Below are 15,455 nucleotides of genomic sequence, written 5' to 3'. Positions count from 1 at the left end.
ATTGCTCAGGAGAGCCAGTATTAGGAGACTGTTCTGAAAGGTGCTGGGATTGTGATTTTGCAAGATTTATAACAGCAGCTTAGTCAGGAGCTGATAGGCAGGTTAGCAGATAACTGTGGTAGAGATATCCATGGGCTGGAGAGAGCAGACAGGGATGTTAGGAGTTAACTCCTCTCCTGGAACATAACTATTGCACTCTCTTGGCCATGGTTTGGTCAGGCACTAAAGGCCGAGCTCCATGGGAACCAGCTATCCACTATGAAAGACAAAAGTTCTCATTGCAGGAGAATGACAGTAGATAGAAAAAGCAAGTCAAATGCCAACTTGCTTATCTTCATCTTTGACTAAATAAAACAATTTAATAACTTGAGTATCTCTTTTAAACTAGCTATGAGTATTAGAACTAATTCACAGGACTATTGTCCTAGTGTTGTCCTTGTCCACAACGGACTATACCTGGAACCTATAATAGTCAATGGCACAATTCGCATGAGCGATTTTCCACTTGGACCATATGTCTGTGTGGAATTATTGCAGAATCCATCACAAGACTAGGTTCTATGGACACGAGTAGGATAGGATGAATTGTGACAAATAGAACACCTATCACAGGCTGGTGCAAGGACGGTCATGTGATTTCAGCCTAAATACTGTCGACTAATTGGTTGTAGCAACATATCCGCCCTCTTATCAACATATTCTTACTATTATAAGCCCATGAATTATCATTTGCTGCATACAGAAATATGAGGCTATCTGTACGCATAAGATTGTCACTGGTGACCCCTGCTGTAAGGAAGTGGTATTACAACGAACTGAAGTTTCGATTCCCTTTTCTTGCATTTAAAGGTCCAGGCAGGTTTTGTTGCTTCCTCCCCTGTAATCTCCATAATACAGGGGTCATGGAGCTGAATGCACGAGAAAGAGCGGGCAGCAGGAGGCTCCTGGGGTTACTGGACACTGCTGATTTATTCTCCCTGGCTGGTACTGTCACTAAGAAGAAATCTACAGCGTGCACAAGGGCAGGTGAGATGCTGGGCATGTTCCTTACATTACTGGTAATCTGATAGTAGATGGGACATTTTTATATATTAAGTGTGTAAGGGCGGGGAACCTCAAGTTTTCTCCACCTGTGATAATGTGTGAATATGTAAGAAATAGTTATTGATGTACGCTACGTTGTGGTGTTGCACAATTTTATTGCATCTGACTCCCCCCCCCCCCCCCCCCCCCCCCACCTCCCCCCCACCCAACTTGGTTGTGAGCATCAGCGGTGTCTCCATCTCCTGTTTAGTTCGAGGTCCCCCATGCATCTTACAGGAGGAGAAGGTGTCAGTCAACGAGTGTAGTGTTCATAAACAATGCAAAAGTGCAATAGGGTCTTATCCAAGTATTAAAGAGAAAACCAGGGTAGGGGGTGCTCACCTTACGGGGTCCTGTGAGACACAACACCTAAAAATGCATAAATCACAGCTGCTGCAGCTGCCAAAGGATATACATACAAATGTGTCAAGGTCAATGAAAGTATCCTGCGCTGCTCATAAATGACAAGCCACGATGGAATGAAGAATTGTTGGTTCAATGTGAACGTGTTTTGGAATCACTCCGACTCCTTCTTCAGGACAATCAAAAAAGTTAGTGGTTTGTCCTGAAGGAGTCTGAGAGACTCCGAAACGCGTTCACATTGAATCAACAATTCTTCATTTCATCGTGGCTTGTCATTTATGAGCAGAGTGTAGTCTTGTTACTTTGCGCTGACTTGATAGTGAGTGTTGTGGCGTGGAGAGTAATGTGTTATAGCATTTGTGGTTAGGGATTAGTTGCATCTAAAGTGTGTGCAGAGGTTCTAGCCAGGACCTGTCACCAAGGAGTGAGCCCAGTGGTGGGCTAAGAGAGTACGACAGAGGAAAGCTATGAATAGCCAAGGTCTAGTGAAATAGTTGTGGTAGAGCCCAGTCTATGCAACCTTTAGGACCCATATATCTGAAGAGAACGGAAGTGAGAGAGAGCATAGTGGGACCCTCAGAAATCTCACCGGAAAAAAAGTCAGACAACTTGGGAGTCTGAATTATAAATCTTAGCATTTGGGAGTAAAAATGTTGAGTTGCTTGGAGAAGATAATCCTTTCTGATCACGGTGGACGTACGTACTTTGTTTTTACACATGCCATAGCAGTGAAAAACAAAAGCAGGTGTGCCAGGGTTGGAATTGGTGGAGGGACCTGTGTACCATTAATCAAGCTATAATCCTAACTACTAGTTACAACCTAAAAGGTTGTAAATAACTAAAGGCCCCCATACACATTAGAATGATGTCGGCTGAACGCACCGATATCAACAAATTCGGCCAACTGTCTAATGTGTATGGGGGCACCGGCCGACTGATTGCTGGGGGGAGATGTCAGCTGCACTTGTCCAATTTCGTACTGACGATCGCATTGTTCTCCTGGAGACAAGCCACTAGCCGTTGTCAGTCGCCAACTTTAACATAGAGAACACAGAGCACTTGGCCGAGTAAGCAATCCTGTGTATGGGAGAGTCGGCTAAGATGGCTTTCAGCCGAACTATTTGCCGCTTTATCATTTGACAGCCATCTGATGTGTATGGCCAGCCTAAGATCGCATTGTAAAGAGAGAATCACTAATTGCATCAAGTTGAAGTTGAAAAAAAGTTACTGTACTTTCTAAATTAAAAAAAAAAATAAAAAAGCGATCTCTACTTTTAGATAGCTTGATCTGTTTTAGCCCCAAAATATCACTCCAAAGCAACGGCCGCTAGGTGTCAACTTTTTATTTCATTCCACTGCCTGTTGTCCAGTGTAATCTGTATTTAGGAGCTGAGGCACCAAGATGGATTACAGGAAATTCTTTGACTTTCTGCTCCAGTTTTATGGTTGCCTACAGTCCTAAATTTGCCATAACTGGCCAGAATGTTTGAAAACAATCCTTGAAAAATAAGACATGTCCCTTTTTGAAAAGGATGGAGTTTACTTAAATTAAGTATTCAGGCTCGATTTTGAGTATTTCCAGGGGGAAAAGAGTTCTGTCAATAGAGATGCAGCTAAGCATTCAGCTCCCTTGTATATCCAACTACATACAGGAATAACTGAGAGGTCAGCTTTCTGTTCATGGCTTGCAAACCACTGGACAATGTGAGGAGACAGGAATTTCCAGTACCTGTAATGCTGGCAGAACGCTGATGAAGAGGAACCTCTCTAAAAGAATAGATGCCAAATTATAGAGCATGAAAACCTGGACCTGTTCATTCCTGGACATACTAGGCTGATATGTGCTTTAAAACAGTTTTATCCTTAGCGTGGGAGGGTGAAAGTGGTAAGACCATGGTTGTCTACAGGTTTTATCTGAAAGGACAAGTAAACGTGAGAGGGTTTATCCCTATGCTTGGATTCATTTTGTGCTTATTGTGATAACGAAAGTATTTGTGGCTGAGGAGCAGAGGACAGAAAAGTCCTCAATACTCTGCTGACTCCATAACTGCAGAGTCCAAACCTCCTCTGGCATTAATATCAGTACAAAAACTGTGCACCGGGAGCATCGTTGCCGAGTACCTTCATGCAGCCTTACATCACCAAGCACATTGCATGCCGTCACTGGACTATGCAGGAGTGGAAACATAATGTTTTGATGAACAGTGTGCTGCAGTAAGGTAAACCAAATTCATGACGAACTGTGCACTTCTTAATGAATGCACTTCTTAATGAATTTGGTGCATTAGTGACCCCCGGAAATGTTACTCAAGTCAGAAACTGGAGTACATTTCTAGAGAAATTTACCTCACTTTAGGGGCACAAATGATCATTAATCACTCCAGCGCACTTGGCCACATCCAATCCCACTCCAGCTCCACCCAATTTTCTAAAAGTTGGCAGGGCTGGCCGAGAGATAAGTAAAAAAAACAAAAACTATTCGACATTTCAAAGTGATTTACACCTGAATTCTAATGAAAACAACTTCATGAATAAGGCACAAAATCTCTCTATGGTGAGGCCCTTTTTTTTTTTTTTTTTTTTTTTTTTAAAGGCACTCATTTGCCATCTGGCCATCATATAGACCTTGCCCTGAATGTTACGACCTTTTAGTGCTTCAGAGAGGTCTGTTCTTCCTTTCCCACTGTAATGATTTCCTATGTGAGGTCATTATAATTGTCCTGATTTACTATTTAATCTATTACGCTCGCGCGTGGATCGTGGACCCACCGTGCCTTGGACGGAGGAGAGCCTGGAGGGGCATGGCTAAGCTAACACCCAATTGTTCGTTAGAGCTCTTGATGGTGGGATTAGACTTGGCTCCGGATGGACACCAGGTGCTACTCCAAGACTGACCTCGGACATAAGCCAGCTGACCCTCAAGGGGGTATGCAGGCACTGGCCGGCTCGGCTGGTATACAGAAACGGCAGATGTTAGCAGGCACGGCTCGTATACAGGAACAGTAGGTACAGGCAGGCACGGCAGGAAAACAGGTACTGCAGATGCTGGAAGGCACGGCTGGTATACAGGAACAGCAGGTGTTAGCAGACGCAGCTGATATACAAGCAGGCAGATGCAGGCAGGCATGGCTGACATACAGTCAGGCAGGTGCTGGTGGGCATGGCTGATATTCAGGCAGGCACGACTGATAGACAGGCAGGCAGGTACTGGTGGGCACGGCTAATATAAAGGCAGGCGCTGGCCGGACACGGCTGATATACAGGAAGGCAGGTGTGGCTTCAGCAACAGGAACGAATAGAACCCAGTTCAGACAGGATGGACTAGAACAGTTTCAGGTAAAACTAGGTCACTGGCAGGAGAGGTTCCAGTCGTCAGGTGTGGACAGGCAGAGAACCACATGGGCGGCTAAGGAGGGAACGCGCACGCGGAGAGGCAGGGAACTGCAGGATCAGACAGGACTAGGTTCACACAGGAGAGGCAAGTTCAGACAGGATATTTACAATGAAGTAGCAAGTGTACAAACTAATCACTAATGTTGCGCAGCGACAACAGATTAGAGATGGGTACTGATTCAGACACAACTGGTTTAGGAAAAGGTGCTGCTACTGATACTGTCGGTTTAGGGTAGGGACTAATTCCGACAACAGGTTTGGAGGAAGGTACAGATTCAGACACAGCTGGAGTGAAAACAGGTGCTGACTCAACTGACACAGAAAGATTCAGAGACAGATCCAGATTCTGACACAACAGGTTCAGGGAAAGATCCAGACTTAGATATGAACAGGTTATGAGACAAGTCCTAATTCAGACACAGCAGGTTCAGGGAGCATTAGAAACCAGATACAGGTTCAGAGTTAAGGCCTAGGCCAAACAGACCCAGGGAAGCAGGTTCAGACAAGATCAGACACCAGGTTCAGAATTCAGACCTGGGCCATACAGACCCAGGGAAGAGTTTGGGTAAGGACAGGACCTAAAGTCCTAGATGTTGAACAGGCACCTCCCAAAAGGGGAGGGTGCCTTAAATGCCAGATGCCGCCCAGAAATTGGCTGGGGACATCTTAGGAGCACGCGCGTTACCCCTTTAAGACAAAGAAAGCACTCGCACACTAGACAAGATTACTGCAACAGGAGTGCGGCCGGGATGGTGAGCACATCAGTGTCACTGCCAGGGAAAAGAGGAGGCACCCTGGGACGCTGGCATTACATAATCGTTTACTTTTTTCTGACTTTATTACATTTGTAATAACAAAATTTTTGCTTCATGTGATTTTATTTCTAGAGGCCATTGATACCATATTACAGAACAGTAAGAGCACCCATGAGCTTTTAAACCGTAGAAAAGTTGTTCGTGGTGTCATTGCTACTCACCTAAAAACTGAGGGTGTACATGTACCCTCAAATTTCACAAAGAATGAAGTTATCCAGAAAACTGTTGCGCATTGGAACAATTTGGTAAGTACATGGAGATTACTGAAAAGTCGTGCCCTTTGGGGTTTGTGTTCATTTTATGTCCTATACTATTGACTGAAAAAAATACTGATTTCTACTAATTGTGGAAACTTCTATTCCATCTTCAATGATGCTCCTTCAGAGACGTATCTAGGGGGAGGGGCAGATGGGCAGTCGGTAGGGGGGCGCAGTTGGGCCGCCTAATGCAGCGGTCAGAGGTGTTTTCCCCTGCGGCTACATTCTGCTGCCCCCTGGACTGGGAGTCGGCCGTTCTCTGAGTGGTCTGTCAAGCTGACAGCTGGCTTAGAGAAGGTGCAGAGACCAGTGATCAAGGGTTGTCTGAAAGACGCGAGTACAATTGAAGCTCTGACCGCCGTCACTTGCTGGCGCGCAGGAGAACGAAGAACATTGGTGGTAAGTGCTCCACACTACTGGAGCTGAAGACACCGAACAATCAGTATAGGAGATTTACTGTATGGGGGGAGATTTAATTTGTGTGGTGGGGGAGATTTAGCTTAATAGGGGTAAGATTCTAGGACACAAGTTTGGGGAACAAGAAAGGGACAGGTGCAGACACAATATGGGGAGCGGGAGAAATTTGAAGACAGTATGAGGAGAAAGGGGAAATATGGGGAGATGGGTGCACACACAGTATGGTGAGTGGGAGAATGGGTGCGGACATAGTATGAGTAGCGAGGGGAAAAATGTATGGGGAGCAAGGGGGATGGGATATGTGCAGATGCAGTATTGGGAGCTGGGGGGGATGTGTGAGGAGGCAGTATGGTGAGTGAGAGGGTAAGTGTATGAGAAGGGAGGGGGAAACGTGTAAGGAGACTATTGAGTGGAATAGTGTGAGAAAAGTGTGAGTGGGCACAGAATAAGGACTGTATAGTGTGGGGGAGTAGCATGGGGGAACAGTGTAAGGGCACAGCCAGGAGGGGACGGTATAGCAAGGAGGGGGGAGTGTGATGAGGGGGCACAGTATAGAGACTGGTTCCGATAGGGATGACACAGTGTGAGGGGACAGTGTGAAGAGGGGCCCAGTATGGAAAGGAGAGGGCAGTGTGGAGGGCATGTACCAGAAGAGAGACAGTGTGGGGGTCATATTTTGTGCAGGGAATATAGTGAGGGGCAATTATTTATTCAGGGGCTCAGCATAGGGCTGATATTTCAGGAGAATATTAATTACTCCAGCGCGGAGAATATTAATATTCTCCTTTATATTCAGGAGACAATTACTCCAGTGTCTTCACCAAATATGGTGGATACCACCACAGAAATAGCAATGTTGGCTTTAGGTAGATTAGTAGAAGGAGAAAACACAAGGAGTTCAGTTTTGGAAAGATTTAGTTTTAGATACAACAAAAACATAATGTTAGAGACAGTGAACAGACAATCACTGGTATTTTGTTGAAATGTGAGAGTGATGTTAGGAGAAAATGTGTGTAATTGGGTTTCATCAGCATAGTGATGGTACTCAAACCAAATCTGATGATGGTTTGTCTAACGGGCAGTGTATAGAGAAAAGAGGTGGGGGCCTAGAACTGAACCCTGAGGAATCCAGACAGTAAAGGGAAGAGTAGGGGAAGACGTAGCAGCACATGATAAACTATAGGAGTTTTTTAGTAATGGGTGTATGATGGCGTGATTGAAGGAGGAGGGAAAGCTACCGAATGAAAGAGAGAGGTTAAATATTCTAGCTAGGTGGGTAATGACAGACAGAGAAACGAACTAGAGGAGGTGTGCAGGAATAGGGTCATTAATGCAGGTAGTAGGTCAAGGAGCCTGGTGATTTAATCCGTGAACTTGAATTATTGGATAGAAGAGGATCCATGCTATTAGGGGATTGGAAAAGAATTTACTGCCAGCTATGGTAAACTTTTTCTTTGAAATCAGTGGTCAGATTGTCCATGCTGAGTTTTATGGTAGAGGCCTGCACTTTAGGACTCAGGAGGGAGTAAAAAGAGTTAAAGATTCGTTTTGGATTGTCAGATAGTGAGGTGAAGAGGGCGGTGGAGTAGGCTAGTTTGGAGAGTTGAAGAGTAGTGTTGAGCCGCCCCCGTAGTGTTCGAGTTCGGTTCGGTTCGTCGAACACCCGTATGTTCGCTGAACACCTTCGAACACCGTTAAAACCAATGGCAGGCAAGCAAACACACATAGAAAACACCTTCAAAGGTGTCCAAAAGCTGACAAACTGCTCAGAAGACACAACTAACACATGGAAAAGTGACAAGTACATATAGTCATGCGAAAAGAAAAGAGGTGGAGGAGTAAAAGAAGGGGGGAGACACAGATATAGGCATGTCATGCCCTTCTAAAACCAAAAAAGTGCGAAGCCGACAAGGCCAGTCCGTTCCTGCCCATGCAACCTCCGTGTCGCCGGGTTTGTGTCAGAGCTGCTTTGGACCCTGACGGCCAGCCTCCCTCTCCCAATACTTGTGCCAGTCCGCTGGTGGGTCGAGCGAGCCCCCCTGCGGTGGATGCAGGTCTAAGCTTTTTAATTTAAATTGTCTCTCTAATTTGAATGAGTACACTTTAAATCCTTTTACAAGGATCTATTGGAGGGCAAGTCTGATGCCAGCAGCTGCGGGAATTCCAGCTCCAGTAGCGTCCACTAAAGCTGCTGCTGTTAAAAGGCTTTTATAAGGATCAAGCTTGGCGGTCCACCGCAAGGCGTCCTACCGCCAGTCCCAGCCCCTGTGCCTTGGGGTGCCTCCCGTTGCTCTTCACTGAGTGTCCCGGGGGCCCCGAAGCATTTCCTTTGAAAAAATTAAGTGTCCAAACTACAGGTGGTGTAGCTTGCTTAACAGCTGGGATAATCCGCTGACTAGCAGACACAGCTACTAGGCACAAAGTATTTCCTGGGCTAGATGCAGTTAAAAATTTGTAAATAGATACTCTCGTTTGATGCTGAGAAAGCATTCCATAGAGTCTCCTGGCACGCCATATATTATTCTCTTAAAATCTTGGGATACGGGTCTAGGGGACCCTTTTATAGCCAAAATCACAGCCCTGTATCGCAATACATCACCTAGGCTGAAGATAAATGGAACATTTTCATCACCTTTCATAATCGCCAATGGGACAAGGCAGGGATGTCCTCTGTCCCCTCTCTTATACATCCTAGTGACGGAGCACCTTCTCTCATCAATTCGCCATAACCCCAATATTAGGTGGATTGAGGTGGGAGGCACCGAGTACAAGTGCTCTGCATTTGCTGATGATGTCCTAGTATATATCACTCAATCACATATATCCATCCCTGCTGTTATGGCTGAAATAGATCACTTTGTTACATGGTCAAATTTTAAAATCAATGCAGTGAAGTCTGAGGCCCTCGATGTCTCCCTCCCCAAATCCATACAGGATTCCATCCAGTCCAACTTTCCCTTTGCCTGGCCCTCACAGGGTATCAAATACTTAGGAATTCCTATTCATAGAGACCTCTCCCGTCTGTTATCTTAATTTTGGGCCCTTTATTGAAAAACTCCATACAGACCATGGTTGGCAAGTTAGAACAGTAAGATTCACTATGTGAACCACTGGTGTTTTGTGGAAAAGCACATGTACACTGTGTTCCAAATTATTATGCAAAAAGTGTTTAGGAGTGATAAGGGAAGAATTTGTTTGTTTGTCAGTTAAACTCATTGATGGTGATGTGTGTCAGGGCTCTTTATATCACTGTAAGCAATTGCAGACACCTGTGCTAATTAGTTTGGCAGGTGTGTCCAATGAAAGGCAAGACTACTTAAGAAGGCTGTCCCACATTATTAAGCAGCCTACATTTTCTGCCAAAATGGGAAAGAAAAAGGATGTGTCGGCTGCTGAGAAGCAACAAATTGTGGAGTGTTTAGGTCAAGGCATGACTACAATCAACATTGCCAAGACACTTCATCCTGATCATCGCACAATCAAGAAGTATGTAGCTGATTCACAGTACACACGTGTGCGTGCTGATAAGGGAAAATTGAGGACTCTTTCCTACAGGCAATTACGTCAGGTTAAAAGAGCAGCCGCAAAAAAGCCTTGTCATAGCGGCAGACAAGTTTTTGAAGCTGCTGGTGCCTCCAACGTCCCCCGAACAACAAGATGCAGGGTCCTTCAGAGGTTTGCAGCTGTGCGTAAGCCATCCTGTCGACCTCCTCTAACCACTGTACACAAGCAGAAACGGCTCCAGTGGGCCAAACAATCCATGAAGACTGACTTCAAAACTGTTTTGTTCACGGATGAGTGCCGTGCAACGCTCGATGGTCTAGATGGATGGAGTGGAGGATGGCTGGTTGATGGACACCCCACACAAACACGGCTACAGCGCCAACAAGGAGGAGGTGGAGTAATGTTTTGGGCTGGAATCATGGGGAGAGAGATTGTTGGCCCCTTTAGGATCCCTGAAGGGGTAAAGATGAACTCCATAATGTATGTGGAGTTTCTCAAACAGCACTTCCTGCCATGGTTCAAGAAGAACAACAGTGTATTCCGCAGCAAGATCATTTTCTTGCACGATAATGCACCGTCTCATGCTGCACATAACACATCTGCATCTCTGGCTGCTATGGGCATAAAAGGGGACAAACTTATGGTGTGACCCCCCCCATGCTCCCTTTACCTCTACCCCATTCAGAACCTCTGGAGCATCATCAAAAGGAGTGTCTATGATGGCGGGAGGCAGTTCACATCTAAGCAACAGCTCTGGGAGGGTATTCTGTCCTCATGCAAAACAATTGAAGCAGAAACCATCCAAAACCTGACAAATTCAATGGACGAGAGAGTTCAGAAGCTCCTTTCGAGCAAGGGGTCCTATGTGCAAATGTTACATCACCTAGAATAAAGTTTTGAGTTGAAAACTGTTTGATTTCAGTTTTTAATAACCTGCTAATGCTTATAATTTCAAAAATGACCATTTTTTTGTTCTTTATTAAAATGAAAAGGTTGATCGAAGAGTGTGGGGGATCTAAGAGTGTGGCAATCCAGTAGTCATGATTACTTCGAATTCTGACAATCTGAGGGTCATGTTGCAGGTAGTGCAGCAAGACGGCACTCATGTGTCTTGCGCATCTAGGAGCCCCAAAATTATTTTCCGGGCTAGATGCAGCTAAAAATTATTATTAATTTGAAAGCTGGTGGAGCTTAGTATAGATGGCCTAATAGAATCAGTACTGCACACTGCTACAAAGTCCAAATTATTTTCCAGCCAAGATATAGATAAACATGATTAGTAATTTGAAACCTTAAAACGGTTGGTGAGGTGATTTTAACAAATCATCAAGCTTTTACTCTCCCCAAGATGACAAAAAGTCATTTCGGATCCATGATTTGTTCATCTTTATGAACGTGAATCTGTCTACATTATCAGTGGAGAGCCGCGTGCGCTTATCTGTCAGCACACCACCAGCAACGCTGAACACACGATCAGACAGAACGCTGGCTGCGGGGCATGACAAGATCTCCAAGGCGTAAGTGGCAAGCTCCGGCCATTTATCCAGATTGGAAGCCCAAAAAGAGCAAGGGTCCAGTGACACAGTCATGGCTTCAATGTTTACTTGGAGATACTCCTGTACCATCGTCTCTAGGCGTTGACTATGTGTCAGACTTCTTGTCTCCTGTGGCCTAGCAAAGCATGGGCTAAAAAAGTAGTGAAATGATTCCACAAAATTGATGTTACCAGCAGATACTGTGTTTCTGTTACGTTTTGAGTGCTGAACACTCGACGGTCCCACGGTTGGCAAGTTGGAACTGTGAGATTCACTACGTGCACCACTAGTGTTTTGGGGAAAAGCACATGTAAGATTCTGAAACAGTCTCTGCTGATACTCCTGCATGCGTGCATCTTTCTATGGCAGGAATAATTTCTGCAAATTTACTTTTGTACCGGGATCTAACAGTGTGGCAACCCAGTAGTCAGGATTATTTCTAACTCTCCCAATTCGAGGGTCATGTTGCAGGTAGTGCAGCAAGAAGGCACTCATGTGTCTTGCGCATCCAGGAGCACCAAGTCCCTGTTGTGTTGGTGGCGAGGTAACAATCATGCTTCCTTCCTCTGCCCTCTCCCCCCAACCTCGCACAACAGAAATGTGATCAAGGTCTCCCTCATCTGATGAGTCTTCCATCAGTTCGTCCTCCACTTCTTCCTGGGCTCTTGCACCTTCCTCACTAGTTTGGCTGCTACCATGCTCCCTGGTAAAACCATCTCCCCCACCCTCACATGCCTGCCGCCTTGGTGCTGCTGACCGTCTGGACCTTGCAGATTTTAGCCCTTCCGCATACAACTCCTCCTCCTCTACTTCCTCCACCTCCTCTTGTGCCACCACCTGACTCCGAATTCTGTTTAACATGTGCTCCAGCATGTAAATCACCGGAATAGTCATGCTGATAATGGCATCGTCAGCACTAAACATCTTCGTCACCATTTCAAATCTGTGCAGAAGGGTGAATAGGTCCCTGATCTGAGACCACTCCTCCAGCGTGATTTGCCCCACCTCTGGATCTCGTTGGCCCAGGCTATACGTCAGAACGTATTGCACCAGGGCTTGTTGGTGCTGCCACAGTCGCTGCAACATGTGCAGAGTTGAATTCCACCGGGTAGGCACATCGCATTTTAGCCGGTGAAGTGGCAGGCCCAACGACTTCTGTAGAGATGTAAGTCGCTGAGCTGCGGGATGCGAACGGCGGAAGTGAGCACACAGCGACCGTGCCCTCTGCAGAAGGCCATCTCGTCCGGGATAGTGGGCTAAAAATTGCTGGACAACCAGGTTCAACACTTGAGCCATACAAGGCACGTGTGTGACATTGCCCCGGTGAAGGGCCGCACCGAGGTTTGCAGCATTGTCACACACGGCCTTCCCTGGTTTCAGGTCCAGTGGAGACAACCATTCATGAAACTGTTTCTCCAGAGCTGACCCCAACTCCTCAGCTGTGTGACTCACATTTCCCAGACATTTCAAAGTAAACACCGCCTGATGACGTTGAGCCCTGCTGCCAGCATAGTAAGGAGGTGTGCAGGATCCCTTCTGCACAGTTAGAAGGCTTGTGGCATGACCAGACAGGCTTTGGGTGCAGGTGGAGGACCGAGAGGAGGTTGAGGAGGCAGAAGCAGTGGAGGAACTTTGAGATAAAGAGGATTGACGCACAACTCGTGGGGACGGCAAGACTTGGACAGCAGCCCCTTGTCCTGCTGTCACCATAGTAACCCAGTGCCCAGTCAGCAACATGTAACGCCCCTGTCCATGCCTACTCGTCCAAGTGTCAGTGGTGAAATGCACCCTGTCACACAGAGTTTCTCAAAGAAGCGGTGATGTTGTGTGCAACATGCTGGTGGAGCGCAGGCACACCTTTCTTTGAGAAGTAGTGCCGACTGGGCATCTGGTACTGGGGCACTGCGACGGACATAAGGTCTCGAAAATCCTCTGTGTCCACCAGGCGGAAAGGCAGCATTTCTGTAGCCAAGAGCTTGCAGATGGTGAAATTCAACCTCTTAGCTTTCTCATGGCTAGGAGGAAATGGTCTATTACTTGTCCACATCTGAGGGACCGAGGGCTGGCTGTTGTGGTTAGACGGGGTTGAGAAGGGTGTCCCCGGCAAACTGCCGGTCTGTGAGGAAGATGCAGGCGGACATGTTAGGTTGCCTTGATCCAAAGGTGGTGCTATCGATGTCGGACAGCGCTCAACACCAGCTGGTGTTACCACCTCCAAAGAAAATGATGACCTGCCAATCACTCTGGCTGTTGCAGGTAAAGAGTTGGCAGGTCTGCATCCCAAAACAGGTGTGACTGCTGTCCCCCCAGTCACAGAGGATGAAGAGGCCGCGGATGCATATGATGTGGCAGACGGTGGTTGGCTAGGCCGCATTGTAGCACAGTGAGCTTCCCACTGCAACTTATGCTTCATATCCATGTGCCGTTTCATGCATGAAGTACTCAAACTATGTATTTTTTGGCTTCTACTTAGCTTTTGCTGACAAATGTTACAGATAACACGAGTTGGGTCATCTTTATCGATCTGAAAAAATGCCCAGGCTGACCCCAAGGCTGAGCCGCAAGGCTTAGCACCCATGCGACCTGAAGAACCACCACGACTTGGTCAGAGGCAGAGTTGTGTTTGAGGATGCAGTTGTTGACGTGCTTCCAGTACTACGTCTCTGTCCAGGAAGGCACAACCTGACCTCGTCGTCACTAGCATCCTCCTCCACCTCCTCTGCTGACCTCATCGACTGGCTGACTGTGGGTTGACAGTAAGTGGGATCTCCAACCTCGTCATCATCACCCTGTGTGTTATCACACCCGTCGTCCTCAGAGCCAACCTCTTCCTGCCCTGACAAAAAGCTAAAGTTGTCGCTCCATTCAGGTATTTGAGTCTCATCATCGTCTTCCTCATTGTCTCCACCAACAGGAGTTACAGTTTGGGAACGAGGGTCTACATTATGGTCAGAACCTTCTGCGTCTGGTCTTGGATCCGACTCATAAAGATTCTGGGCATCAGTGCAGATCATTTCCTCGTCTGGATTCACAGAAGCTCTGGAGCCGACCTCTGATTCCCAGGCTATAGTATGAGTAAACTGCTCTGCAGACTCAACCATCTTTTCTACCCCATACTCAGACGGGCAACTGGAGACTTGGGAGCTGTGAGGAAGCAAGTGCGATTTGGGGTTTCGCCTCTGAGGACTGGAGTATTTGTGATGTTGAAGTTGAGGTGGAGGAGAGCCCACTTGAAGGAGCACTTGATATCCGTTGAAGCACCTGCTGGCTTTTGTGCCTCATCTGGAATTTGTAGCGATCGGCATGGCCGTAAGAAAGGGATCTTATCACGTTATCCGCTAAAAGAAGTAGACCTCTTAGTTTGGCTGGAAGATGGTCTTTCTTCTGCAGATGTTACTGTTGCTTTAACACCTACCCCACGGACACAACCTTTTTTTCCCTTCCCAACATGCCTATTCCCCTTTCCACCAGCAGCAGGCCTTTTTCCACTCATTTTGGTGGTTAACTAATTCACAACTCTGGAGGAGTTTGCACAAAAAACAATGGATGGGAACCGAGCAGAGCTGAGTGGCCAAACTGTGGTATTAGCCCAAAAGTATTGGCTGGGTTAGATACAGATAAAAATTATATTGAATTTGCAACCTGGTGGAGGTTAGTATAGATGGACTAATAGAACAAGTCCCACACACTGCTACAAACCGAAATATTTTTTCAGAGCTAGATGCAGATAAAAAATTATATTGAATTTGCAACCTGGTGGAGGTTAGTATAGATGGACTAATAGAACAAGTCCCACACACTGCTACAAGCCGAAATATTTTTTCAGAGCTAGATGCAGAAAAAAATTATATTGAATTTGCAACATGGTGGAGGTTAGTATAGATGGACTAATAGAATGATGCTATGCCCAAAAGGTTTTACTTCACTAGGTGCAGTAAAAAAAATTGTATTCTATACACAGGTGGTGTAGCTTGCAACACAGATAGGCTTCTCCACTGACTAACACACACTGCAAGAGGACAAAAAGGATTTGCTTTGCTAGATTTAGCCAAATGCTGTGAAAAAAACTTGCACAGCACTGGCACAGA

General features: G+C 46.2%; 1 protein-coding gene across 2 annotated transcripts in view; it reads left to right on the top strand.

Annotated features, from left to right (window-relative positions):
* Positions 1-530: 530 nt before the first annotated feature.
* LOC141235878 (uncharacterized) overlaps positions 531-15,455 on the top strand; it is a 35,649-nt gene continuing 20,724 nt past the window's right edge. The window contains exons 1-2 of one of the 2 annotated variants that reach the window (XM_073668203.1): positions 895-1,026; positions 5,727-5,899. In XM_073668203.1, the coding sequence (XP_073524304.1) occupies positions 903-1,026; positions 5,727-5,899 (297 nt within the window). In that variant the 5' untranslated portion in view covers positions 895-902. Of the gene's footprint in view, positions 1,027-5,726; positions 5,900-15,455 lie in introns of both variants that reach the window. The other variant, XM_073668204.1, reaches the window with a different exon arrangement.

This window comes from Phyllobates terribilis, unplaced genomic scaffold (assembly GCF_046119375.1).
Source record: "Phyllobates terribilis strain yellow unplaced genomic scaffold, ASM4611937v1 Scaffold_2__4_contigs__length_985480577, whole genome shotgun sequence".
In the NCBI taxonomy this organism is placed as follows: Eukaryota; Metazoa; Chordata; class Amphibia; order Anura; family Dendrobatidae; genus Phyllobates; species Phyllobates terribilis.
Note: the sequence above shows the minus strand (reverse complement) of the source record. Positions and strands in the feature narration are given on the sequence as shown.